Genomic DNA, 27,732 nt, shown 5'->3' on the forward strand with positions numbered 1-27,732 from the left:
ATTGGCCACTCAATATAATTCAGGTATGATGAACCTCTAAAACTTACAGGACAGTGGGTTCCGAAAACCATAATGGAACAGCACCGATCCTGCTGCCCTGACCACTACATACAACAAATGTACGTTCTCTTTGAAACACTACCTGAACTTCTTTAAATCCCGAAAACTAGAAGGTACCAGCAGACGCACATTCAGCTATTAATATCTTGGAGACTGTTTATATATTTATATGATTTGTTGTCGAGTACTAAGTTACCAGTATGGAACTGTTGGCTAAGAAACACTGTAATAATAGCTAGGTAAACACTTATTAAAGAATCACTCAAAGTTGACGACACTAAATATAGCTAGAAACTATTCTATCATAAACGAGTGTTTTATGTGCTTTAGACTACCTTAGGTCAAATTAACAAGGACAAACCCCACCAGAAAATGTTATATTTGTGAGTCACGGAGTTTAAATGCTAAAGCTAACTCCGTTGCTAATATAGTTTGGCTAGCACTTCCAGGAAATAGCCGGAGCCCCAGGCGATTATTCGCTCCTCGGTAATTGCGGAAAAATGACTCGACTTACAATTTATTCTTAAGCAACACGTCTATAATGTAGCAGAGATACATACCAGTTCATTTTGAGTGACTTTTATTCCGTTGGGCCTGGTTAACAGTGTTATCTCCTCAGAAACATCGCTTTCCGTCACTCCACTGGCGAGCGTTTAACAGGAAGTTACTTCAGCCGACACGCTTCAGTTTCCTCTAAGGTTGTTTTTTTTTATAATGAACAGAGCTAAGCAAATGTTATAGATGTGACGTATTGAATATATTAACTCATAAAATAGTTGTTTTGTTATTAAATGGTTTGTTTATGACGTCCTTTTAATTGTGTGTGTGTTTGCAGGAAACGCGGAGAACCAGGAAAGCACAAGGCAAGTTATATATTTCTTTATTCAAGTACTTACATAGAAATAACAAAACATTTGCATTACAACAAACTGAAGTGCCATGTAAACAGGGGAGCACATCTCCCTATCACAAAGATATAGTAAAATTAATTTAAATATTCAGCTCCTCATAAAATGACCTTATTATAAGGTAATAAAACATTAAATAGGCAAAAGACATCCACAACACTTTGAACAAGACCCCTTTTCTTTAACAAAAAAGCTAACAGAACAGTTATCCCAATGTGTTTCCAGTAATCCATCTTGCATTGTTGTTAGGTTTGTTCCTTTTTACCCATGTGACTTTTTTCATGCATAATTTTAAAAAAGGGAGTGCCACCACTAGAAAGTGTGGGTGGCACTTTCCGTGCACATGCAAACGTAAGGATATTTTGGTAATGAAAGGAAACACAGCACAACAGAAAACAGTGAGCATCGACTCTGTTTTAACACCAGCTTCACTGCTGAATCCCTGACGCCACCCTGTAGTCCCTAAGATGACACGAGTTGCTATAATAATATCTACATGTTATTGAAATCATGTTAGTTTTTTTTTTTCTTCAGTTTTTAAGTGAGTCAAAACTCAGTGCCTGGCACAGGGCCAATTTCACAAAATCTGTATCAAACATTAATGCACAAATATTAGCACAAGGTTGCCTTCAGCTACAAGCAGACAGGGGTTACGTTTATTTGTTGCTCCTTTGGAGTTATTGTCATGTATTGTTTTTGATCAGCCAACCCTGCAACCCAGTTCAGCGTAATGATGGCTGCTGATGTTGGCACAAATTCATCATGGAGCTGAAAACCTTTCAGCCACCTACTTTTGGCCAGCAGAGTATTAAGCACATAAGGTAATGAATTATTAGTGGAAAGAAATTACATTCAAATTAGTTTGTTTTGAGTTTAACAGTTATTTCATGAATTCTCATGGCCTCCTCATATTACAATAATTGGTATACAGAAGAAAGTTGTGCAGCCTGTGTTATAATAGCCAACCTATTGAGAAAGCAAGTAGTGGAGGGATAATATAAATTTTACAAAATTTACAAAAACACATACAAAACAAAGTGTAACAGACACAGTGGGGTTGATTAAATATTGTTTCTGGACTTGTAATTACATGGCTTCATTTGGATGTTGATATAGTTTTGCTGTTATCCCTGTCTACCTTTTCATCATTCTTCAACACAAAGCAACAGAAACATAATGTCCTCTTACATGATAGAAAGATTTTTAGTAAAATAAGGTCTAAATGATCTTCAGTCTGAACTCATAACATCGAATAACTAGCATTAATGACAGGCTTTTGTTTTCTTATTGTCTTTTATGTTGTGTCTGTTCTTTGTCTTCTGATCCCTATATGGTTATTGCTTGTTGCCAGATACAACCTGGTCCATAACAGTTTTATTGTGGAAAAATAATAGTCAAACTATTTGGTGCTGTAGACTTGTGTTAGTTTGTCAGGTTTTCTATTTCATATGCTGAAGGAGAAACTTTATTTTGTCAATGTCCAACCAATGCAGTGGAGCTATAGGTTTCCGTGCTACACACCTATTGATTTACAGCTGTGGGCAGTCCAAACTTTTAAACTTTTCACACAAGTGCAAGGAGGACTATTCATTTAACCATGTAGATGAATTTAGAAAAAAAAAACCCTCTGAGGCCAAATTAATTGGAAAATAAGTGGATAGTTGCCAGGAAGCAGAGCAGTGAAAATTGTTTCTGGAAAAAGAATGGATGGCCTTCAGAGCTCTTTACTGCATGCACTGGGTTCTCTGTGGCACTGTTTGTCTGCACTTTTCCTTTGACCTCTGCATTAGTCAGTTCCTAAACTCCTATTGCCCAGTCGTTGTGTGTGCTGATGGGTACAGTATTTGTTTTTTAAGCAGTTTTCTTCCGTCAAAAAGTACAACACATGAAATTATTAAATATGTTAAAAAACAAACAAACAAAGAAAACAGTCGAATAAAAAATTTATAAAACTTGTTTTCTTTGAAATTTGAAAATATAGTTTTAGAATCAGGCTTTAAAAGAATGTCAGGAAGCATGCTTCCTGTTTGACAAAGTCAGTCCAACCAATTTTTCTTTTAGCGTGATTCCTTTGCTGCTTGTCAAACGTTTGTATCACAGCATCTCCTGCCTTCCTTATTTATAGTTTTCACAATTTGATTTCCACCAATTACTAATGTAAAACAATCTTTGAATTGCACAAATATGCATTTTGATGTCTGTCACTAAGTCTGAAAAACAATCTTTAGTGTTTAAACTCCTTGAAAGTAAGGCAAACTGTCTTTCCTGTAAAACTAACTTTTTTCTTAAATATGCTTTTGTTGTAATAATTAACGGAAATACTTGGATCCAAGTGAAGTCATTGATAGCTCACAGAAAATGTTTTGCTAAAAGACAAAAGAAGTACCTTTTTCTTTCAGTTTAAAAATGAGTCAAGTAAGTGAGGAGTCATTAGTGAGAATTATTTGCATGATCCGTAATGTATTTTGTTTATGAATAGGTTCAGTCAGTTAGGAAAATGTCTTACAAATAACCAGTGTTTTTATACTGCTGAGAGGCTGTGGTAATTAAAATAACCAATATTTCTTTAATGGAGATACACAAAATAAAAAAAGCAGTTTATTCAAAGAACACATTAGTGCTGTTTTAACTGATCTCCCTTGTTAAGCATGCAGCTGGTGCCATCCTTTTGTTTTCTGTCTTTTTGAGGTTTTTTTTTCTTCAGTGGAAGGTAGGACAACATATCTGGCACTATGCTGCAGGGATCTACAACATTTTGACAATTAAATATTATATTTTACTGAAAGTCTTAGGACACTTTCTGCACAAGCATTCAGTCAATTGAGAGTTCTTGTTAATGCAGACGTCTGTATTTACATAGTGTGCATGAAGGAATGCACTTTTATGCACAATTTAATACTGAACTGCGGTGCATTTGACATTTTAGTACAAAAGTGAAACTTCTACTTTAGCTACCTGCATACATATTTGTATACTGTACAAAAAGAAGGATACGTACATTTGCAGTCCAGTCTGAATTAAAAATATGTAGACATTGATCTTTTTTTTAATTATTTGTCTCTTACCGTCTTCTGCTCATCTTTTGGTAGTTTAAGCGTTACAAAATGAGAAGACATGCCAAGGCCCATATTCATCTTCTCTTTAACGTCTCGTTGGCAACCCACTTTTTTTTTTTTTTAATTAAATAGTTTGTTCTGTCTACAACGGTGCTCTTAGTTGATTTAATTGGCGTGTGAGTGGCATATGTCTGTGTACTCAATTGCATATTGCAGAAGTCATGAAAAATAAACAGTATCATTGAGCATTTATATATAAAAAAAAGCAACAGAAAGTACATTTGGTAACACAACGTCAAACCACGTTTTAAAAAGGAGGAAAACAACACACAGGGTGTCTCACAGTGACTAAAAATAAATAAGTATTGGCAAAGGCATCAGTTGCTGCAGACATGTTTCTGCACGAAACAGGACAAGACATCGGGTTTTGCTTCATGTGACCTATTCTGGAATAACCTGGACTCAAACAAACTGTGCAGATTCGTCTAAATCTGGTGTGTGGAATCTGATCGTTCTGTTGTCTCCACAGCTGTGCTAAGCTGATGCCACTCCTGGGTTTGGCAAATATCAGAAACAAATATAAGGAACAACGTTGGCTGCATCACTGCAATACATTTGGCACATTCTTTAAAAATAATAATTTTAAAACAACAAAACAAAAGAAACATTCAAATATATATATATAAAAAAAACACTACACTTGAACAAAAATAACAACAACAACAAAAAAATACAGTCACGGGCCACCATTAAGAGAATCATGACGATACACAAATATAACCAATTGCACTTTTAAACAGCCTAATGATATTAATGCATACATCCCAGACAATACACCTTCTCACTGAGCTCCTTTCTTCAGCCTCTCTCATGCATTCTGACGTTCTTTCAATGAAAACAGTTTCTGTAAAAATGACACATCCACCTCAGAACCTAGTGATACACAAAGATCTCTGTGGCAGAATGTGCTGAAGTGCCCATATCTGTGTTTACACTATGTTACAGTAGCTGAGGCTCTGAATTGCTTTTAAAAGACAAGAGGAAAGCAGCCCTTCCCCTCTGACTTAAACTAAAGACGTCCATCTCAAAATAGAAGGAACTGAAAAGAGCCAGAGTGTAAACAAAGAAGAAGAGAATCACCTATTTATTTCATAGTGAATGTGATCTGTACTTCCCAAGTCTCTGTATAATCTCTGGCTGGGGTCTAGTCCATGTGCATGTAGTGATGGTCATGACGCTCCCACCGCTGGCCCCCCGCAGGAGCCTGGCGGCGTGCTGTGGCTCCCGGCCGCCCCGCTGCTCTTGTCCGCCTGCTTCTTGTCCTTCTGTTTCAGGTGAACCTTTGCATGTCTCTTTCGCTCGTCACTCCTGGCAAATTTGCGTCCACAAAACTCGCAGGAGAAGGGTTTCTCACCCGTGTGCGTGCGGATGTGTGTGGTGAGGTGGTCGCTCCGGCTGAAGGACCTCATGCATATTCTGCACTGGAAGGGCTTGTGACCCGTGTGGATGCGGAGGTGACGCGTGAGCTCGTCGGAGCGCGAGAAGCGCCTGTCACAGTTCTCCGCAGGACAGGCGTGTGGCCGTTCATGAACAGGCGTTTTGCTGGGACGGTTGGGGTACTTCCTAGGACGGATGGGTTTGAGGGTAAGAGTCTGAGGTGGCGGATGGTGCTGGGGTGGGTGTTGCTGCCCGCCAATGAAACCCGGGTGGATTTGCTGCTTGTCTTTGAATGCTCTGATGGTCTCCAGCGGCGTGATTGGCGGAGGGTTGACTCTGATAGGGTCCATCGTCTGGAAGGGTTTGTGCTCCATGACACCAACCTCTCCTTGATGATGAAAAAGGTTGTAGTCAGGGATCATGGAAAAAAGGCTGCCATCCATGGGGGCTTTGGACGTTGAGTGATATTCATTTCCAGGGTAGGCTAGAGCCGTGCTGGTGGCGGGGCTGTGGTGGAAGGAGACCTGATCCTGGTACAGGTCACTGCAGGTGGAATAGGCAGGCAGCGGAGGACCGTATACCTGCTCCATGTCTGACGATTGTCCACCCATGCTTGCTGCAGAGGACGGCGTCTGCGTCGTTACCGTGCCGGGTGATGGAGAGACGCCCAAGATGCCCGCGCTGACGAGGCTTATGATGTTGTTGTCGGGGCACCAGCCAGAGCCACCGATGCCACCTGAAGGAGGAGTGTCAAAGGCGAACTTCCCCAGATACGTGACAGTCTGCCCACTGCGGTTGGACTGGAAGCTGGATCCATACTGTATGTCTGAGCTTGTCTTCTCGTTTCCCATGCCTAGATCCATGATATTATCTAGATGAAAGAAGATTAAAAAACACAGAAGATGAGCAAAATATCCTCCTGGTTTCTAAAAACATGAATTTACAATCATCTAAGAAGAAAGCTGAGAAAAAAAAGTTTAGATAATTAACATTAATTTTGCCAAATGAACTTTTTCTAGCAGTTCTTGGTTTGTTCCAAAATAAAGCCTTGTTGCATCTTTTTCAAAAGGTGACAAAAGATAAAAGAATAATCACAAAAAATCCCATACAGTTCACGAAGAAACGTGAGCCCTGTCAGACCTGGAAGTTAAGTGACTTGAGTGCTGCCTCTGAGAGAGTGGTGTCTCTCTCTCTTGCAGATCCCACAAGCTCTCATAAATCAAGACCTAAACACCCCCTGTGATCCAGTCATTGTGTCCCTTAGGAGGACAGCCAAAGAGGAATGGCAAGATTTGATGTCTTAACAGCAGGGAGGATTATGAGGGCAGACGCCAAATCCAGAATGCTCAGGAATTTGAGACACATTTGCAAAAAAAATTTAAAAAAGGAACATCTGTAAGGAGATTTCAGTGTTTCCTCTATATGTTTTTTTCCTATTATTGTTATAACATCGCATTTACACACACACGCACATGCAAACACACACACTCGCTCGTTCTAATTTTCTTTCTTTTTCTTTATCAATGATGCTATGAAAAACAATTGCACACCTATCAATAGTGATGAATTTGTGGCACGGTTGTGCTCAAAAAGATAAATGTATTGCAGTAACCATAATTCTTTCATAATAAGAATTTAAAATGAATACCTATTACCCTCTGCATGGATCCATATAGACATGTTTGCTCTCAAGAATTACAAGCCACTGAAATTTGGCTGGTAAAATCATGCAGCAATAAGGCAGTACAAAAATGTTTTCAGAAAATATTATTTGACCTGTGAAAAAAGAGGGATCATTTTTATTATTTGTGGATTTTAAATTAATAAAGTAAATCTTAAGAGATTGTTTTTTTTATCATTACGTTTATAGATTCTTTTTCTTTTCTTTTTTTTTTTCAATTTTAACCTGAAAATGAAATAAAATTTTAGGCACAAAATAAGGTCAGTACTAATGACACACCTGTTTTTCCTCTTAAATCACAGTTAGTGTTTAATCTCTATTTACACTAAATAAATACTCACAAGTAACCATTTTAACACTGCCTGGTGTAAACTTTAACAAAAAATTAACAATTTAACAGAAACACTCTGATAGCTGTCCTATCCTTTGCTGAATTACAGCCAATAATAAATCAGATAATTGGATTTTATTGCTTGAATAAATAAAAATGTAGAGGGCTTATGCATGACCTGATTCACTTGAATTTAATGGATATTAAGCCTAAAATTAGTATGTTTCTTTTAACACCTGGCGCGTGCTTAATTCAAACACACATCTGTGATAAATCAAGGACGGTTATGTCTTGGTAAATAAAACTACGTGTGTTTTCATCATTTTATGGCGGTGAGAACTTCTGGTTAATAAACCCGCGTGTGAAAGTCGCTAAAGTGAAAGATTAGCGAGTAGAAAATGAGAGATTTTGTATTTTTCTCAGCATTATTCTCTCATTTAAAAGATAAAGCTTTAGCTCTTAGATTTCATGTAATATTATTAGCCTGTACGGTGCATTATCGTGCGCGTCAAAAAGAATAGATAGAATTAAAACAAACAGACGTATAAAAACCGTTTTTTTTTTAAATATTGAACTAAGCGAATGCAATTAATAATGCCCGCTGTTATAATTTCTTAAATATAAGGTGGCGCATGGGCCATGCGCTTTGAGCGTGTTTCACATAGAATGCTCCCACACACGCCTACTAAAATAGAGTTGTGAATGAAAGTCATTGTTTTAAGTAGCTGACCCCCCCTTTGCTAGTAGATATCAAATCTGAGACACTATGGACTAACCACAGTGGCACACTTACCGATTTCATTTAGAGGAGTCAATCTATTTTCTGTAATCTTCCTAAAAAAAACCCTTCCATGAAAAAAATATATTTCTCATATTTTGAGAAATTAAATCACAACACTACAGCTTTTCCAGATTTTTTTTTATTACTATTGTTATTTTTTAGAATCATTCATCACCGCGTGTTTAGTTGTGAAATGAGTTGTGTTCGTTTGCGTTTTCACGCTGTGATTCATATTCTGACGCTTCGGCAACGGAATACTGACTCAAAACATTCAAACAATAACAAAATATGAATCAAATCAAAAACAGTCACTACCTATATCTACGTTTCAATGGGAATACTAAGTGATTTACACACCTGACCTCTCTAAAGTGTGGGCTACTAAAGGAATCTGCCTTGTGCGCAACAGAGTGGGAGCGCAAACAGGTGCTCCAAGCCCGAAGACAACTGTTGCCGTTCCCGCTCATCGCACTTTGAGCTTCATTTTTAACAGAGCTAGTAAATTCGAGGGAGGAAAGAAAAAAAAGAATCTTACCTGTGTTCATCTGTGAATAGTGGTTTATAGACTCCGTGCTGGTGAAAATATTCATAGAGGTGGGGATGTCCTCCTCCGGGTAGAGACTGTCGGGGATCGTGTTTATTAAACTGCTCATGGTAAGAGGGATCTTGTCCGCTAGTTTCCCTGTCATAGCAGTTATGTTCAGTCCGACATTTACAGAGGACAGCGCGCAGGTATCCAGGTAGACACACGGAGAAACGCACAGGTGCTGCTCGGGCGAGGGGAAGCAGGAGGAAGGCGCAGGATGGATCCCGGAGCTGTAGCTATCCAAAGTATCCCGCGGAGGACGCGCGGCGCCGGTTGTCTCTCCGCTGAGCGCTCGCAGCCTATTGTTATTAATCTGATCACTGTGGAAGCTGACAGGCTGCTTGTGAGGGAATTTGAAGTCTGTGAATCAATGAAGGAGGAGGAGGAGATGATGGTGGTGTTGCTTGAACAAGAGGAGCCGCTCTGCGTGCTCTATTGGAGCTGGATAGGGGACTCCAGTCTACCCGTATTAAATAGGGGGATGGAACATTTGTGTGACGTAGATGACCATATATGGACATGGGCGCCCATCAGCAGGCTCTCCGCGCGTCAGTCAGTGGAAACTGTAGCGGAGGCAAAAGACTCCGAGAGAGATATCTAAGTTTACAAAAATCGAGATAGCGCGCCCAGCTGCGTCCTTCTTCTACTCCTTCCCTGGCCTTGTAAAAATAATGGCAGCACATAATCTTGATTATTTTCAGTTCTTGTGTGGTACCTTCTGTAGAGTGTTGTGGCTACAAAGCATGTCACTCACACAATGAACTTTATCCATAATTTACGACTATCTTTCCACAATATATTATATCGTGATACTAAAACGTGCTTTGTTGACTTTACAATCACGCCTCATCTTGTCCCGAAAAGTTCAGACACAACTTTGGATAATGATGTTCCCATCCCCCCCCCCCCCTCATTCTTTCCTTCTCTCTCCCCCTCTCCCTGTGAACTTGCACACACTTTATGCGGCGCTGTGTTGCAGAAAGCTGCTTCCAAACTCCTTTTCAAGCAGCATCATTGTCAAACAAAGACAGTAATTGACGGAGTTAATCGCTTGTAAATATTGCAAAGCTTTGCACAGGCTTGCTTTGACTTGGAGTCCAAGTAACCGGCAGAGTGGAAACTCCAAATAAGGCAGTGTCCGGCCCCGCCCATTCAAGTCTGTATTTGGACATGCGAGTTCCGGATGAAGTAGTAGTAGTAGTAGTGGAAAAGTGATCGGAAGCCACAGACGCTTAAAAAGATGACAGTGGACGACACGTCATGGTTCGCATTTTTACCAGCATGCAAACTGTGAAAAAACAAACAAAACCATATACTTGGTGAGTTTGAGAAAAGCCCCCTATATATAGTTGGTTACACACACACACACACACACACACACACACACACACACAAAATAAATAAACTAAAAAAAAAAACTTGGTGGAACAAATAACCAATGTGAAAAAAACAACTTTATTTAGTCATGACAAGTGGTTAAATTGGGGTGAAGGGATTATTGAATATTTTCTAATTTTGTATTATGTATGTGTGGTTAACTTATATAAAAAAAAGACAAACAAAACAAAGGCCTCTGGAATATTTTCAGAAAATATTGAATGGCATGTCAGTGCCTGCATACACAGACCTAAGAAATTAATAACACTCAATGAAGCACAAGTGTAAACACAGTGTGTGGGAGAATTAGTCTGAATCATGCTTGGTGTTTGGGGGGCTTACACAAACAGAGCAGTCGCTGATCCTGCATGTCTCATTACCAAACGCAAGTCTTTACACTCAAGCGTGCCTCTTGTAGTAGCTAAGTACGGTCTGATCACTTTAGGTAAAGTAGAATGACAACATTAAAGTTTTTTTTTTCTTACACAGCCCGATCTTTTTTTTTTGTTGCAACATTCTGACCTAGACATGTTTTTTTCAAATGTATTTCCATCTCTAATTGCCCACCACGAAAATATCTAAATTAAAAAAAAAAATCCCCTAACCATATCAGGTTATTTCATAGTTTAAAGTTACAGTTTCAAATCTGTTAAGTATTTCTGTGTATTGTCAATCAGTTGACTGAGAAACAGCTACTGAGTGTCTATAAATATTTCTGGTCACAAAGAGCACAGATTTTTTTTTAATGTTTTGAAAACTCAAGATACCAGACAACAGTTGTATTAAGGTAACACCGTTTAAATCTACAGATGACAAACTATGAGTGATATGTCTACTCAAGACACTGGCAAGAACTGCAAATAGTTGGGCTAATTAACAAGCTATTGTTATATTTTCTTATAGCCCCAGTGTAACTATTAAAAAGCAGAACATCAAACACATATAATGTTCTTTGCAATAAGCATCTGAAAATTAAATTAAGTGTATATTTCTTTGACGTTCATGCTTGAATCTATGAGTCAAAATAACAATAACTGTTAATTACAGATAACTATAATCTGTATTATTTTGTGTGAGGCACAGTTGTACTATTTGTTACTTTTTTTAGTTTTAATCAAAGGTAATGGATCACAAAACAGTGAAACCATCAAACCATTTGTATTTTTACCTCTCTATATGTGGAAAAAATCTAATTGCATTCAATGGCATCCTCATGAGTTTAATCTAAAATGTTTGCATATTTAAAGCCTGGCTGATATTACTATTTTCACATAAATATATTTTTAGTTTTGAATTTTGTCTAAAGATTTGACTTATTGTAGTCCATAAAACAAAGATCCTTATTAAAACTGTATTTAAAATATTAAAGCAACAAGACCATGCGAAAAGCAAATAAAAGAAAAACTTGACCATATAAATCTTTGCAGAATTATCGCATGGCTTCTGTGTGTCGGTGTGTGTTTTAGGTCCTTAAAGTTGCTGCCTCGTCGTCCTGTTACTCCGTGTAAATAAGTATCGCTACCTGATCCATACTGTCACACAGACTTTTAAAAAACACAGCGGTATCCCCTGTCATGTTTATGGATGCAAACCATCAGAGAATCCCCAGGTGTGGCATGGGACTCTCTGTACTACGATGCTTTTACTTGGGGAGGGCGAGAGTGTGTGTATCTCTGCGGTCGGAAAGTTGGCCACCCCGGCTGGAACACTTACCTGTTGCAGGCTCGTTTCCTCGACTGTGAGATGGCTCACACGGGGGAGGGCCTGTATTGTTTGTCAATGGCTTGTGGCGTGACCTGGCTCAGTGCGCATCGCCCAGCTCTTTTGCATATGGGAATTCCATGGAAGCAGAGGCCCATTTTAAAGTCCTGTGGAAAACCTCCAAGGCACCATGGATGTATAGTCAAATTAGTTTTGTTTTTTCTTTCCACATATAATCAAGATGGCTAAAATAATCCCATGTTGTTGGTGAAACAGCTACAAAAATAAACATACCCACCTGGAGAAACAACTGAGCAAATACTGTTTCATTTTATATTGACTGAGTGCAGCAAGTTCAGCAAGTTCACCACTATCATCTAGTTTAAAACTAAACACAACCAAGAATTTGCTTAAAACGCTGACCACCAGCATAATTTACGAGTTTATTCAGAATGTAGAAAGTAATAAAGATATGGAGAACAATATGCATTCACAAATACTTAAATGATTCTACACTGTGTATTTTCTCCTTAATTTTCTGGTTCATTAATTTATCAGACATAAAGGCGACTTAAAGGTGATAGCGGTCACATATGGTAAGAGATGCTGACATAAATGTACATCTAAAAAATCTGAATATCTACAGTTCAGTATTTTTGTCACACATTTCAGAAAGTGAAACTCAATTATTTGTACATAGAGTAAAATATTTTAGGCCTTTATTACTTGTATAATTTTGATGATTATTATTTATATATGATGGAAACCCAGAATTCAGTGCCTCAAAACTGTGACTATTATACAAGATCAATAAAATTGGATATCTATTTTATTGAGAATGCTAACGGGAATGCTAGACTTCTAAAGAGTATGTATCTCTTGTACTGAATACTTGGTTTGGGGTTTCTTTTGCATAAATTCCTTTATCAATGCGGCATGGCATGGGGGCAATCAGCCTGTGGTTCTGCTGAAGTGTATTCGAAGCCCAAGTAGTTGTGGGCTTCAAAAAGCTTTGGGCTTTTCGAAGCTTTGGGGTTTGGGCATTTAGTATTGTTGGGTCAGGGGTCTCTTGCCTCCCTCTTGATAACACTATAGATTCTCTATAACACTATAGATTCTCTTGACTGGTTAAATTTGTTAACCAGTCAAGCAAATTTACACCATGGTAATTGAACCTTGTTGTGGTACCTTTGGCAGTCTGGGCAGATGGCAAGTCCTGCTGGAAAATACAATCAGCATCTTCATAAATCTTGTCAGCAGCAGAAACTTGAAGTGCTTTAAGACATTATGGTTGACTAGAAAACACAGTGAACCAACACCAAAGGCACCTCAAATCATCAATGACTGACCCAGAATGAGAGACCATTTCTAGGACATCAATGCAGATACATTTGAGTTAATTAGTGTGAAACCATGAGTTTCCAATATTTAAGTCACCAAATGTTGGGTTTTAATTATCTTAAGACATAATCACCAAGACTACAAGTAATAAAGGGCTCAAAATATTTCAAACAAAATATTCTAAATATTTCGAACAATGAAACTGCTTGAGTTTCACTTTCTGAAATGAATGGCACAAAATATAATTTTTTTTCCATGCTATTTTATTTGTTTAGATATACCTGTACAGTGATGTGAAAACGTAATTATACTCATTGAACTCTTCCACATTTTGTTACATCACAGTAAAGTGTTGTATAGTTCTAGACAATAATTCATGTTTTTTGCTTTGTTCCACCCGCTCAGTTCTGATTCCCCGAAATAAAATTAAAGTATTAACAATGACCTAAAAAACACATTTATATAGTAAATAGAGTCAATCTGAGTGTAATTCAAGCTTAGTCTCAACACAGCTGACAGCCTACTTCATCAGCTAGACAACATTATTGAACAAACAGAATCATTAAGACCAAGGAATAGGGCAGACGGGCCAAAATGATGCAATAAACATGCTTTTCTTAAGCAGGAATAGTGAAACTGGTCAGGGTTGATAGGAAGATGGATGGAAGAGCAACGGGGAAATTCGGGAAGCAAACTTGTTGGAGCGAATCAGGTGCTGAAACGGTACAGGCGCAGGTTACCCATATGTATCAAAGATCTTAGGAGGAGAGGCAGTTTCTAAAGAGGCTAGGAGTCCTCAAGACTTGATGGGTGTAGAAGGACAACCCTGGTCTTACTACTGAACTAGTAGCTTGTTAAATTATTGTTTGACAGTGTTGAGTTTTGTCCAGCAGCTGCAAACTTTGTGCATCAGATATATGCAGGGGTTCAGCAGGAGTACACACATAGCACAGCAGCGCAATGCTCTGTGTGCTTTTTATTTAGGCGCAAAATTATGAAGTAGATTTGAATAACCACAGATGCTAGTCGAGTTTAATGAATGCAAAAGGAAGCAAAGTACTTTTCGCACAAAACAAAACAAAAAAAAAATTAGAGAAGCTTTCGGCCACACTTTTGTTGCAACTTTCCAATAGTTTCACCAGAAGACATGTTAAAGGTCACCTTCTTTATGGGGTTTTATATGATGGGATAAAAATATGTGCTTAGATAAAAAAAAAACAGATTCAGTTATCCAGTAACATGGATGAATGACAGAAGAATTTCACTCTGAGACAGGACTCAAATCTCCTGAGGAATTCAAACTGCATCCAACATGTGCAATTAGATATGGAAATATAAACTATATGAATAATAATTGATCAGATGTTCCTCTTATATTCATTCTAGCACAACTCATAACATGCAGTAACTCAGAAATTCTCTGGTGATAATGCATTATCTTGCATATTGGATCACTTTTTGCCAATGAGACAACTGATCTGATTATAAGAATGATAAACTACGGTAATATTGACTTAATTAAAGAAAATATTGAAAGCCTTATTTACATCATCAGGGAAAGTGAGAAGTGTATATACTCTCCAGCACTGAACTATAACTGTCAATTTTTATTAATCATAACATTTAACTCTTGACATTTGGAGTAAAAATAAACACATTCGAGGAAACTGCACGGCAAAACCCAGCTGGTTTGGCAGGATATCTCTAAAACATAAAGGAGAAGGGAAAAAAATGCACAGTGCATTTGGAAGTGCACATCTTGGCATTTCAGTCTTGTACTGATGGATTCAAGTAGGTGTTTTTTGGAAGAATGCTCTCCTACTTGGCATGCTTCACAATGAGTGTGGAATTATCCTCCACTTGCCAGTTGTTAGAAATGTGATTTTATAAGTCAAATAAGACGAGCAAATCAAGGTCAGGAGCAACACTCGAACCGATGGGTACTTATTGTGCGTTCAAAAGCAGTGGGTTCTCTCACTCACTGTGGGCCTGTGTGTATTGTTTTGGTTGTTTTGTTTGTGAACTTGGGTGCTCTGACTGCTGAGTCTGGGAGGCAAACAAAGCACATGCTGGACAATTGATCAATGATCTTCCAGAGTTCATGGAGAGGGCACATTGGGGGTTACCAAGGCTGGCTTATCCACCAAAGACACAAAAGCCTCCTTTACCTGCTCCTGCCTATCCCACTGATGAGACACCAAACTAGGGTCAATGAAACCACCAACTAAAGATTGATCATCAGAACATCAAAGTCACTCATGTAAATCCACCCTTTTTCAGACATCTGGGGTATTGATACAAACACTCCCGGGAGGAGAGAGTTGCTGGTTAGAAACCAATATTCTTCATGGGGGTGGGGGACGGGACTCTGACCCATCCTCTACAAAGACCTGTAAAGTCTGAAGAGCATTTTAGTGTGGATGGGTTGAAAAGTTTACCCACACTGTCCTCTGCAGACCTGCCAGGTGAGGCTCTTATGCAACTCTCTCAAGTTCAAAACGGGTTCATTGTCCTGAAGTTATAGTGAAGGAAACATCAAAAACTCAGCAGCTGTTTCTTCAGATAAACCAAATACCTGAAAGTAGCTCATTGTTTCCAGTCGGGGTGAGAGTGGTCAATGGAAATATGATAAACAGTGACACAAACAGCAAGTTCCCTTAACTTGGTGCATGACAGGCCTGACAGCCCCTCCCCCTTGTCCTGTCACTCTAGAGTATTTTAGTTCAAGTTCCACTGCAGCATCCGGCTGAGCTGCGGTCTCGGTTTCACCTCCCACTTCCTTTTTTTGGCCCTGACGTGTTTCCGGCCCCTGAATTAGAAAAACTCTTTCCACACTAAGTTGTGATATCAGGGCCGTCTTCCTTCTCTTGTCGCCCGTGTTCGGAAACTATTAAGAAATCCCCAGTGAAGTTGAAATCTATCTCCCGAATCCTTTGCTCCCAACCACAAGACCAGAGATACGGGGCGACATCAAAAACCCTTCAGCTAGAGCAACATGGAGAGGAAATATCTCTTGAACTCAACGATAAGATAGAAGCTGATGCAAGCTTTGAAGAATTTCTGCTGTTTAATGCATGGAAAGCAGGGAAATGATAAAAATAAAGAAATAGTTTAGTTTGTATGATTGTATTGTTGTATTCTTCTTCTGATAGAAGTATTTCAGCATCCATTAGTCCTTGAAGTTCTGGGTGAGAAACTGCAAGGCAGCCACTGGTTCCCCAAGGTTAAACCTTTTGACAAAGGCCTGAAAATCCCATTTACCTGCAGGTGCAGAAGACACAAAACACAGATTGTCATTAGCATTTAAGCAAAAGAATTGAGAGAAAAAAAAACTTGAGGTTTGCTTTCAGTCCAGCAAAACACTCCAGAAATGAGCTGTACTCCGAGTGCACTCTCTGGTGCATTACGAGAGCATTTCTTCTGACCACTTGGTCTGTGTTTAAGGGATCTGAGGCCTAACTGAGCAACACATGGCTCTGGGATGTGAGTCACTGAGAACAGCTCTGCTGAAAATAAAACATGTTGCTGTAATGATGGAGGTGGGAACGCAAGGACGTATTGGCAAGAAGATATGATTCAATCGCCTGGACTGTTTTTTTCTCTTCCCTCTCCTTTTAAACAAACACCAGACGGCCATCCGGCTGGTATGACAATATCACTTCTAAGATTTTGACAACCACTGATTCCCTGCAGTTTTCCCTCCCTTAACAAAAAAAAGAGGACAAATTCACAACTATGATTCCAAGAAGAAAACCCTGTGTGCTTTAAACTTGCAAACTTCAACAGATTCCACAAAGAGAGTGCATGTCTGCGTCTTCATATGTCTGCATGTGCATCAGACAATGCTTTGATGCTTTGTACTGTAATCCAGGGAATCGGGGACATTCTGGTATTTCCATGTGTGCGGTAATTACACTAACAGCTGTTCAAGGATTGCCTTGGGAAGTTGAAAAAGCCAGCTTCTGAAATGGTCCAAATCCATAGAGAAAATTGACTCAAATAGGGGTCAAATCTCAATATGCCTGGATTAAAAAAACAAAAAACAAAAGTCATCTTTAACATTCTGCTTCGTCTGATATATATGGTGTCACTTTTTGGCCATCTGACAGCAGCATGCATTAGGAACACACAATGATCAAGCATAAGATTATAATCTCTTGACAGGTGAAATGAGAGCCATCGATTATCTTTAATACCAAAATCTGTTAGTGGGTTGAGTATTGAAGATTTTAGATGCTCTTCTACAGGTTTCTCCCAGTAGTTTGCTGGGCCTTATGGTTCATTCCTCCTGATGAGTCTGTTTGAAGGCTGACTTTCTCACACACAAGTGTGGTGGCTGCTTCAGAAAACATTGACTTTGTTGTTGTTAAGCCAATTTGATTGAGGACATAATTTATGTGAAACGCTAATTTTTAAGAAAGTTTGAAAGTTGGCCCAGGCTCAGAGATGTTACTGAAATATTTCCACAGGATTTTCCTTTTTCATCACATGTTATTTTTTGTGAAGTGCTCCAGTCTTTCCTGCATCAAAACACCTCTACTTCATGACTTATCCACCCCCTACTTCACAGTTTGGATGATTACTTTTTCAGGCTTACAAACTTCCTCGTTTTCTCTTCCAAATATAATAATCTTTATTTCTAGACTCTTCAGTTTTTTAGTTCCATCAGACCACAGGACATGTCTCAAAAATCTATGTATTTGCAGACACTAATCTTGCTTTTTTTATCTTGTTTTTAGAGAAATAGCTTCTTCCTCCTTGAGTGGCTCCATAGCTCATGTCTACACTGTATGTAGGCACTCTCTTATCAACTCAATTCAATAATTTCAATTCAGCAAATTGAAATTATTTTGTTACTCCTGGCTAAAGATAGTATAAATTCAGTCTGATTTGATGTCAAACTCTGAAGAGAAAAAGATTGTCTTTTTTGTGTAGAGAAATCTCAGGTTTAAACTATATTAAATAGCAGCTGTACAGCAAGTCCTCAAAGTTGATGAGTTGGAAGCAGAATGTTAGAACAAGGATTTGAGCAAATTTGACAAGTATGACTATGTTACTGGCTACACAACTGCATTAGAACATCTTCAAAACTGCAGCTCTCCCTATTGGAAAATAGATTTGCAGACAGCTCACTCACAATAAAAAAAAAATGAGTCCAATTTTTAGCAGGCTGTGGCAAAAAAAAGTCCAGAGCAACTTATGGTTTTTGTTCTGTTAAGCACATAGCAGCAGCAGGCACAAACAAAACAAATATCCAGGTTACGGAAAAATGAGCAAACCAGGCAGTGATACAAAACATCCAACCAATCAATAAAACTTTTAAAAAGGGTCATTGTCTGACCTGAGATTTGAAACAAAGGTAAAGATATTGTTTTTATTGTTGTTGTAACAATATCTGAATAAAACAAAATTCAAGCATCCCAATCCATATCACCGGCACCATCCGTCTGTGAGGGTCTAGGCAGGGATCCACCTTGAGTTTTCAAGGTGTTGATCTAAAGTCACATCAGAATACTGACCCAACCACAATGGACCCATGATGATGCTTTTTCCCATTTAGAAGGTTTAGAAAGGCTGTATCATTGTCAAATTTAATAAAATGCATTTTTCCTTGGTGAGACAGTCACTGGTTTACAGAAGTGGGATGGGAGAACAACCTTGTTGTGTTTCTGGTCTGCATTACTCAGAATATGTAAAAAGAGGTTCAAAGCCGGCTGTGAGTCATGGGCTCACTAATGCAAGTGGCGAGCAAAGCAGATGAGTTGCTAGGTCTTATTGAAAAATAAGTTAATACTGGTTCTGATGGAAAGGTGTCAGAATACACAATTCATTGTAGTTTAATGCTCCATAGCTCCAGATTAGTAAGCATGCTCCTACTGACCCCTTGTTCTTCACTGAAGCAACATCTTTTAAATAATATTAATATTGAACATGATTAAATTATACACAGTAGGCATGAAAAAAAACATGGACATACAAAATAAAAATAAAAGAAAAAACATTTGAGGGAAAGAAAGATGCAAGAGTTATTTTTATTTCTATTTCCACATGAACCGTTAGCTTGAATTGATAGTGTAGATGTAAAATTGTTGTAACAATGTCAGAGCGAGGTACTTGTCCTATATTTTATTTGTTTATGTATATATCTAGTGACTTTTATTGTTGTGTACTTTTACATCATGTTGATAGCTGGGTGCATGTACATTATCTGAAGAACACAGTACACCCAGATGCACTACAGGTAGAAAAACCTTCTGCCGACATCTTGTTGCCCGACACCGCAGCACGCAGTCAGGGACCTTCTGGAGTCCATCGAAAAGAGTGTAATAACACACTGTTGATCATAATGTTATGCCTGATTGGTGTAGCTCGCCATTAACAAAGGCACAAATCGGAAGACTTAATTGATATTAGATATATTCTGCACGTTATCTTTTTAATGTAATCATTAGTTGCTATAGAGATCTTTGAAAAATAAGCAGAATTTGCATTGTGGAGCGATATCTAAACAATTTTTTTCCCAACCTGTCACACTTTTTCTTTCCGTTTCAAAACCTGACACTTCCATGTGGCTGTGAGTTCGGGTCAGGTTCTGAGCTCAGCTGGAGGAAAGAGGATGAATAATAACTGGGAGATGAGCAGATGAGTACCTGGATCTCAGCAGGTCATCTCTGTGAATGAAGACTGCCAGCAGGGAGGCCACCAATAATCATGAGAGGGCAATGGAGTCAAGTGACCTGTCTGCATTAAAGGGCATGGCCCCAGCAGACCCTCATGGGTCTGTGCTTCAGTCTCAGATAATGCACCGCCTCTGCAGATCCCCAAACTCCTCGGCATGTCCACGACGAGGTCGCTCACCCCCAAGCTACTGCAGAAGGGGAGACAGCTCGGAGATGAACTTTACATAAAATACAAGGACATATCTGACATGTCATGTTGTAGATTTTGCTATTATGACAATGAAGCAAAAATACTTTTTCATCTGCGTTTTTGTTTTCTTGCCTTACAGCGGTGTTGGGCAACATTTTCTCTAAAAAGTACTGGAGTCAAAGTCAGGCAGCGATTGTAAGACTCTGCACACATAATCCTGTCTAAAGCTGTGCAATCATTGGGGCTCATTCCAAAATGAAGTAAATTCTCAGTACCCGCTGCTATCGCACTGGTTGGTACCTTGCGAATGTCTAGACTTACAAGTGACCCTAAAATAGGCTGGTGCTTGTTTGTAGTGCAGAGACACGTTTCCGCCTCTCCCATCTGCACGCTCATGGAAAGGACAGATAGTGTGGGACCTGAGGGCGATGTTAACGTCTTCCTGCCTCTCCTTTTGTTTCCACCTTGCATCTCTGCCTGGGTATGGCAGGAAGATCAGGACTGCTGCGAGGTGACAGAGAACTGCTACATTTAGTGGTGTGGGCGGTGTCCCTGTTAAACCTCTTACACTGTCTCAGATATACTCAAAATCCAGTAATCTTTTTTCTCACAGTAAAGTCAAAGGAGCCATATCAGAGTAAGAGCCTGACTGAGGTTCTTCTTATGAAAATGGATGCAGGAATATTGCAGTGTTTATTTTCAGGATGAGGAACTTTGTTGCTGTCAGGATTCAGCCATATGACAATATCTCTGGATGTGTGGAAAACCCCTGGAGAGGGATTAACCTGGGAAAACTCAACATGCCTGTTGATTTTAACTCTCAATGTGTTGCAAGCTTAATGCTGTAGATTATTATATCTGCGAGGTGAACAAGTCTAATTTTCCAGGGAATACCCAAATCACCAAACTTAAAGTTGTTTTTACATTAAAAAACCCCCCAAACATCATGCTGGTCAATATGAACCAGCATAGGAACTCCAAAATTCAACTGTTGTATAAATCTAAGCGAATAAGGATGCATTTTCCATTATATCAAATTGTATTTAATACAGTACTTAGGACATTAGTACAATTAACGGCAACAGTAATCGTTTAAATAGTAAAAACTGAAATAAGAAAGCTTTATTTTTTAGTACATACATTTACAATTTTCCTAAGTTTCTCATTTTGAGATGATTCAAATAAAATAAATTATCAATTAATGTACTAGCAAATTTATTACATGTGCACAACTTTGTATTGTAACTGTGTAGCTGTGATCTTGTAGTGGGCCTGCAAAAGAGACAAACCTAGTCAAATAAAGTTCGATGGATTGTATCCAAATGATGAATTCTTAAGCAAACGTTAGGTTGCCTTCCCTGGGTTTCCTAACTACTGCAGGTTGTCTTTGAAAGCCTTTCCTCAACAGATCTTATCACTGAAAGATGCCAATCAGGAAATTTAAATAGATCTGTGCACAACACTTGCAATTGTCAACAAGTGCATCTCACCAGAAATGGAACTAGGAACACAACGTTCCTCCAAAACTGATAGGAAACGCAGAGACGAGGCTGCCAGGAGGGCTATGGCAGCACTGAAAGAGCAGCAGGACTTCCTGGCAAAGACTGGCTGTTCATAACATTTGACAACAATCTCTAACATGCATTGTATGTCTGGGCTATGGGGCAAATTTTCAGAACCAAGTCGTCTTCGATGAGAAAAAAAAATCCACCAGAAATGCTTGAGCCCTGCTAGAGTAAAAAAGATCAATTCACTCATTGCGACATGAGATAAACATTCTGTGCAGTTTTGATGACACCAAAGATGCAGCTTGAGCTACAACAAAGCAATTTCGATTGAAGGATCCAATCAAATCCCAGCTCTAAATCCAACAGCAAATCTTAAAAATTTATATTCACGGACTCACACAGACATACTGAAAAAACTACAGAACAATGTTCATGTAGAGAGACTGAATACAGATGTTTGCCACATTTGTCAAATTCTTATTTGCAAAAATAATACTAATAAAGGAACATGCAATATTTCTTTTCACAACTGCACATTACTTGTTCAACTATCTCATTAAATCCCAGGAAAAATAAAAATTCAATGAGAAAGAATGCCTTCCAGGGCACCCTAAAAGCCACAAAATTGTATTTTAAAAAAGTTAAGTTTAACTTGTAATACACTAGTAACCTATTTCTCCATGTTTTTAGTGTATGCAATTTAATCTTGTGTGCTATTTTCTCATTTGAAATGGAAGTGAAACTTCTGTTCTGACCCTAAATGGTCAAATTTTATCAGGGATGCACACATTTGTGCAGATCAGCTGTAGTGAAATTATGTCCTTGCTCTTAAATGCAAGTTTTAAAAAACAGAAAGATAAGGATTACTCTATATGCTTTCGATAAATGTTTCAGATCAAAGCTTGTGAGTTGAAGGACTGTCAATTTCAAGATGTCAAGATGTCACTTTAAAGCACCTGACTCCAGCCTAAAACTTGGGCCTGCTATAGCAACCAAATCCTGGCTCTCTTGACTCCTCGCAGCTCTGATTAATGGTAGAGGCTGTGGGTGGGTGGTAGACATGGATCTGCCCATTACCACACTACAACATTGCAAATGGCTTCAATTACTGCGGAGTGTGCTGAGCTGGCAGTACAGGCTCTGGGAAGCAAGATGAGCAACGTGTAGGATCCAGCAGCTAACTCCTCTCTGATCCATTCTTTTACACAATGTGATCGTCACCCTTGTTTTTGAAGGAAAAAGCGACTGTGGGATTCAAAGCAATGTATTATTTATAAGTTTCTATTTTTTCAAGCAAATAATCTCGAACCGTTTTTGAGACCGGTAGATCTGCACATTTAGAGTGGCTGCTAAGGTCAGGAGATGGACGGCTGGATGTGTGAACAGTGAATGCAGAGTGTATCGTGTAAACTGAAACAACACTAGGCAGCCGCTCTCAAGGCCTCGGGTTTTCCCTCCCGGCATTGTAACACTGTTTCCCCCGACAAACTGACATGTCGGCACCAAACAGTAGCAGGACATAATAAGGGCTTGCCAAGTGCCTGACAAGTATCATGAGGGCCTAAGCGCCCACGCTTGCGCCCCCTTCTCCACCCCCCCACCCTGGCACAGGGGCAGTCTCCAGTCAGGGACAGCCTTCCTGAGCCAGAGCAATGGGGATTCCCTAGGATAACGCCCCTGTGCCCAGTGCCAAGATTGCAGCCCCCCTGTAGATCCTTATGTAACAAACCAGCTGTCTCCATCAGTTCACTGACCCACATTCATAACCTTAACCCTGGAGGCAAAGCAGACTCCCACGGTTTCTCACAACAGCCCCTGCTCCACCTCTAATTGTTCAGTCCCCTCTGGCCAGTGCTTATTACTTAACTGATGGTCAGAGATGAAAAGAAGAGAGACGGCAAATCAGAAATAAAATTGAGTCAATGACTCCACTACTGGAAGTGGAAAACGATCATTAGGAGTCCTCCACCCACGACTAAATGCTCTCCTTCACAAATCACGTCAATTAATGTCATCGGTTATGAAGAATCCTGTGTGTGTCATACCACATGGAGGGAGGACAGATGCTAATAAGTGAACATACTTAACGGAGGAGGTGGGAGACATGGGATTCCCTCTGTTCTTCTTGTCTTAGTGTGCATACTGCGCACATGGTCGTGGAGGCCAATGACAATACAGCAGGTAAAATAATAAACACATTCAAAACAAAATACAGGCTCATCTTGTTGGGATATAATTGAAAAGTTAATTTGTTTCAGCAGCTTTATTCTAAAAGTAAAACTTGGGTAGTTTATCAATTACACTCAAACGGATAGGTTTCAAAAGTTTATTTCTGCAAATTTGATCTAAGAAGAAACGATGTATGAGTTTGTAGGCTTTAGCTGGCATTTTTTACCATCTGTACCATGATTTAAGACATCCATAGTCATCCCTGTACCAAAGTCTTCTGTAAGATCTTGTCTTAATGGTTACTGCCCAGCCACACACACTCGTGTCTCTATGAAGTGCTTCAAAAGGCTGGCGACGACACATCGGAAGCAAACCATCAACGTACCTGAGGACTCACAATATTATGTAAAAAGGGGGAACCAGTTCACACCGACTCCATCCTGGTCCACCATGCCCACTCCCACACAGAGAATAAGGACTCCTATGTTAGGCTGAACTTTAGTTCTGCATTTAACACCATTTTCCCACAAGAAACTGGTGTCCAAGTTGGCTAAACAAGAAGTACCCAATGCATTAAGAGTGACTTAACAAAAGTAATGTCCATTTTCAAAAGTCCATTTTCTTGATGTACGGTGCTCTTAAAGTAAAGACTCCAGCTGTACTCCATATCTGGAGAAATTGCCACAAACCCTTAAATGAGCTTTGCACTTTTTCTTTCCACTCAGCTATCCAGTAATATGTCTCTTATCCACACTCTGTGAACAACCAGCGTCTTTTGAAAAGGCCGTCTTTGGCTTTCCAAAGCATAATAAAGATTCTCTTCTGGACAGTAAGCGGTCACCACTATGATTGTGTTATTTAGAAAAGTCTTTCTTTCAAAAGTGTTGCATGATAACATTTTCTGGCAAATTACATTTTTGAATTTCACTAACAGAACACTATAATTAAATAACAAACCTATATGAGTTTCCCATTTTGAATTGAATCATGAAAAATTATTTACCTTTTTTGATCTGAGATGTGTGTCAAACATGAGTTACCTTTATTTCTCAACATCCAATCCCATCGCTGTCTTCATATGGACAGTTATTCTCCCAAGAACTGACCCTTCAAATTAAACATTTGATTATCTAAGAGTGAATTCCTTAATTAAATTTCCTTTGAATAGATTTTGCAGGAGAGAGGAAGTGCGACAACGGGAGTTAAACTCATCCAGTAGATTAAGGATGGGTGGATCCGCTAACTGCAATTGCTTCAAAATTGGGGTGGTGGATAATGGGGAGGGGGAGGGGGGGGTAAGACTATTTGTATTTTTTCTTTTATGACAAACATTATATTTGAAACATTCTATTTTAACTATGTGATGAAGGTTTATCGGAAATTACCCAAATGTGACTGGGGTGTAGCACAAATACAAAAAAAAAGTTCATCTGTTCTGACATTTCTTTTTCCAAAAACTTTAAACATCAAACACACCTCAACCTAATGTGCTTGGACTGTTTGCTGACAAAGCTGTCAAAACTTCAAACAGCAGAGACTGGCAGCTCCACTTGTTCACCGGCGCTGTGCTTGAAAGTCTCCAACCGCCCCGATCTCCCCTCAAATCATCGACTGTGACCCGAGTAGAACAGACAGGGAGACACGCCTCCTGCGAGCTGCTGTGCTGTTCATCTGAGCGCTGCTTCGCACCTTCCCACTGACTTCAGACGGTGGAAAAGTTATTTTAGAACAAGAAAGAAAACAAAAGCTCTGCAGCACAAACAAGACTGACTTCTGAGAGACAAACAAACAAAGATATGGTAATGATATCAACAATAATTAATGTTCAAATTGAACCGTACGTTCATGTGTACTGACACCGCCGAGTGGGGATTTCAGGTTTACCAACACACGGCCAGGCGGACTCATGCAGGTGTGCGTGGGAGCCAGTAATACTCGTCTTGACCTGGTGGGCATTAGCACAGCCGCAGACTCGCTCACTAACCTCATTAACATTTTCTTTGTCGGGGTTCATGCACTCGAACAAAAACTGCCCACCAAAAATAACTCCAAGTGATGCAATAAAACCTTACAGTTGTGAGAACAGACAAAACAAGTCCACTGATGTGTCTGATCCACAACGTTTCTTTCATCAAGGGAAAGAGAGATTTGTTGTGGTTACCACGAGAGGAAATGAGGAGTTTGAATGTCTTGCTGTAATCTTCAGCAACAAAACGTTAGAATTTACAGTCATTGTAGATAACATTTCTGTGATCTAAAGATGCAGAGTGATTACCTCGGGAAGACTCCTTTTCAGTGAGTGATATCTTTGTGTGAGGAGGCTGCTCAAATAACATGAACTGGTAACGGTGGAAACCAGTCTTCTGTGGCGGCGTCGGTGGATGGTAATCTGCAAAACAAAGAACCAGAATCAGGAGAGCTGGCAATGCTGAGCTGCTGTATCGACTATAAGTCATTAAAAACCCTGGCATGGATTGCCTTTTTTTTTTTAGATGGCATTACACTAATAGCAGCCGTATATCCATAAAACTCTGACCCTGTATTGTGTGCAATTTTCTCGTACTCGTGTTTTGGCTAATGGCCGTGTAAATATTCTCATATACATGTAAGAGATGTTGCCTGACTAATCTATTTTAAAACACAAAATAATAAGTTGAATCTAAATCTACTTTAAAGAATGGTTTAAAGAAAGCAGCAGCAAAAAGCTTAAGCATATGTATTTAAAAATCATAATGGTTAGTTTATGACTGTCAAACTTCCTGTTGCTACAAATAAAATCACCAACCAGTTTGTCATTCAAAAATAATGTAGAAGCATTAAAAAAAGAGACATGATTCCCGTATCTTGTGCTATTATTTAATTTAAATAATTAGGATGTAATGAATGCTGCATATACAGAGACAGTTGCAGGAATGCTACAGCTGTAGCTCAAAATATACTTGATTTATTTTTCGGATTTAGTTAAAAAAAACTTTAACTGATATAAAAGAAATACAATGATGAAACACATTGACATATTTTTCACACAAAAAGGGAGTGGTAACCTAATTATTTTGTTCTTGGTTATGTGAGCAAATTTTCTGTCCTTTTTTTGTTGTTTTTAAAAACCAGTTTGAAATAAATGAAATCAAGTGTTTTTTTATTTTACAATTAAAACCCCAACTGTGCTTACTAAAAATTTTTATGTTACAATTGATTGAATAGAAAACACAATTTTACATCAGCTATGTTAACCTACAGAAAGCTATTTCCATGTTCTGTTCAGAATATGCTGTCAGTGGAACACCAGCAGATGCCATGGAACGCCAAATTATCACTCACTGTGGAAACGTCACACTGGACATCAAGCAACATGGATGAACTTTGTGAATGTCCCTCAAGCTCCTGAAAGAATTTCACTTCACAATCGTTTCAAGGCATTAGCTACCTGTGTTATTTTTGTCCATTTTTTCTTGGCCTTTATTTGATTTTTGTTCTTGGCATTATTTATTTATTTTTTTTAACAATTCATTTATTTTTGGTCATTTTGCATTGCTGTGTTTACTGTTTCATGCTTATTCTTGTGTATTTTTTTGTTAAGGTTATTGTACACAACTTTGGTAAGCTATGTTTTTTTTTAACATGTAGAAATAGTCTTGAACTGATTTCCACTAAACCTTTTTTCTGCCACTTAACTTTCCATTTATATCGTTAATATAGAATTCTGTGAATAGCCAGTTTCTTTCTTGCGGGTCATCATTCAGGCAGAGGTTGTCAATGATTGTCAAGTCAGCAGTCTTCTCCATGATTGTGTAGACCAGAAACTGAACTAGGATCTCATCTAGGGTTTTTATGAACTGTAACCCACAAAATTCATTAATAGAAGCTTTAGATAATCTGTTTCCTTTACTTGAATAACTGAAATAGATTCATTTTTCCAGTCTTAC

General features: G+C 38.9%; 3 protein-coding genes and 1 long non-coding RNA gene across 6 annotated transcripts in view; 1 reads left to right on the forward strand and 3 right to left on the reverse strand.

Annotated features, from left to right (window-relative positions):
• Window positions 1–734, reverse strand: part of bin3 (bridging integrator 3) — a 35,053-nt gene extending 34,319 nt beyond the window's left edge. Inside the window, exon 1 of the mRNA XM_008419003.3 lies at window positions 621–734. Within this exon, the coding sequence (XP_008417225.1) occupies window positions 621–628 (8 nt within the window). The 5' untranslated portion in view covers window positions 629–734. The remainder of the gene's footprint in view (window positions 1–620) is intronic.
• On the forward strand, window positions 669–27,731 carry LOC145552776 (uncharacterized). Its single transcript, XR_014088884.1, has 3 exons — window positions 669–758; window positions 896–923; window positions 27,072–27,731. It is a non-coding gene; the product is annotated as an uncharacterized LOC145552776 (long non-coding RNA).
• Window positions 924–9,482, reverse strand: egr3 (early growth response 3). 3 transcript variants are annotated; one of them, XM_008419004.3, is made up of 2 exons: window positions 8,790–9,482; window positions 924–6,332 (listed from the first exon to the last, which is right to left on the reverse strand). In XM_008419004.3, the coding sequence occupies exons 1-2, from the start codon at window positions 8,941–8,943 to the stop codon at window positions 5,254–5,256; spliced, it is 1,233 nt and encodes a 410-aa protein (XP_008417226.1). In that variant the 5' UTR covers window positions 8,944–9,482; the 3' UTR covers window positions 924–5,253. The 3 variants fall into 3 exon arrangements, with proteins under 3 accessions (XP_008417226.1, XP_008417227.2, XP_017162145.1); XM_008419005.3 differs by lacking the exon at window positions 8,790–9,482 and adding an exon at window positions 8,267–8,738; XM_017306656.2 differs by lacking the exon at window positions 8,790–9,482 and adding an exon at window positions 6,571–7,242.
• Window positions 16,308–27,732, reverse strand: part of pebp4 (phosphatidylethanolamine binding protein 4) — a 60,997-nt gene continuing 49,572 nt past the window's right edge. The window contains exons 6-7 of the mRNA XM_008419007.3: window positions 26,082–26,195; window positions 16,308–16,520 (exon numbers count right to left, since the gene is read on the reverse strand). Coding sequence (XP_008417229.2) covers window positions 16,429–16,520; window positions 26,082–26,195 — 206 coding nt within the window. The 3' untranslated portion in view covers window positions 16,308–16,428. The remainder of the gene's footprint in view (window positions 16,521–26,081; window positions 26,196–27,732) is intronic.

This window comes from Poecilia reticulata, chromosome 9 (assembly GCF_904066995.2).
Source record: "Poecilia reticulata chromosome 9, P_reticulata-male-v2, whole genome shotgun sequence".
Lineage (NCBI taxonomy): Eukaryota > Metazoa > Chordata > Actinopteri > Cyprinodontiformes > Poeciliidae > Poecilia > Poecilia reticulata.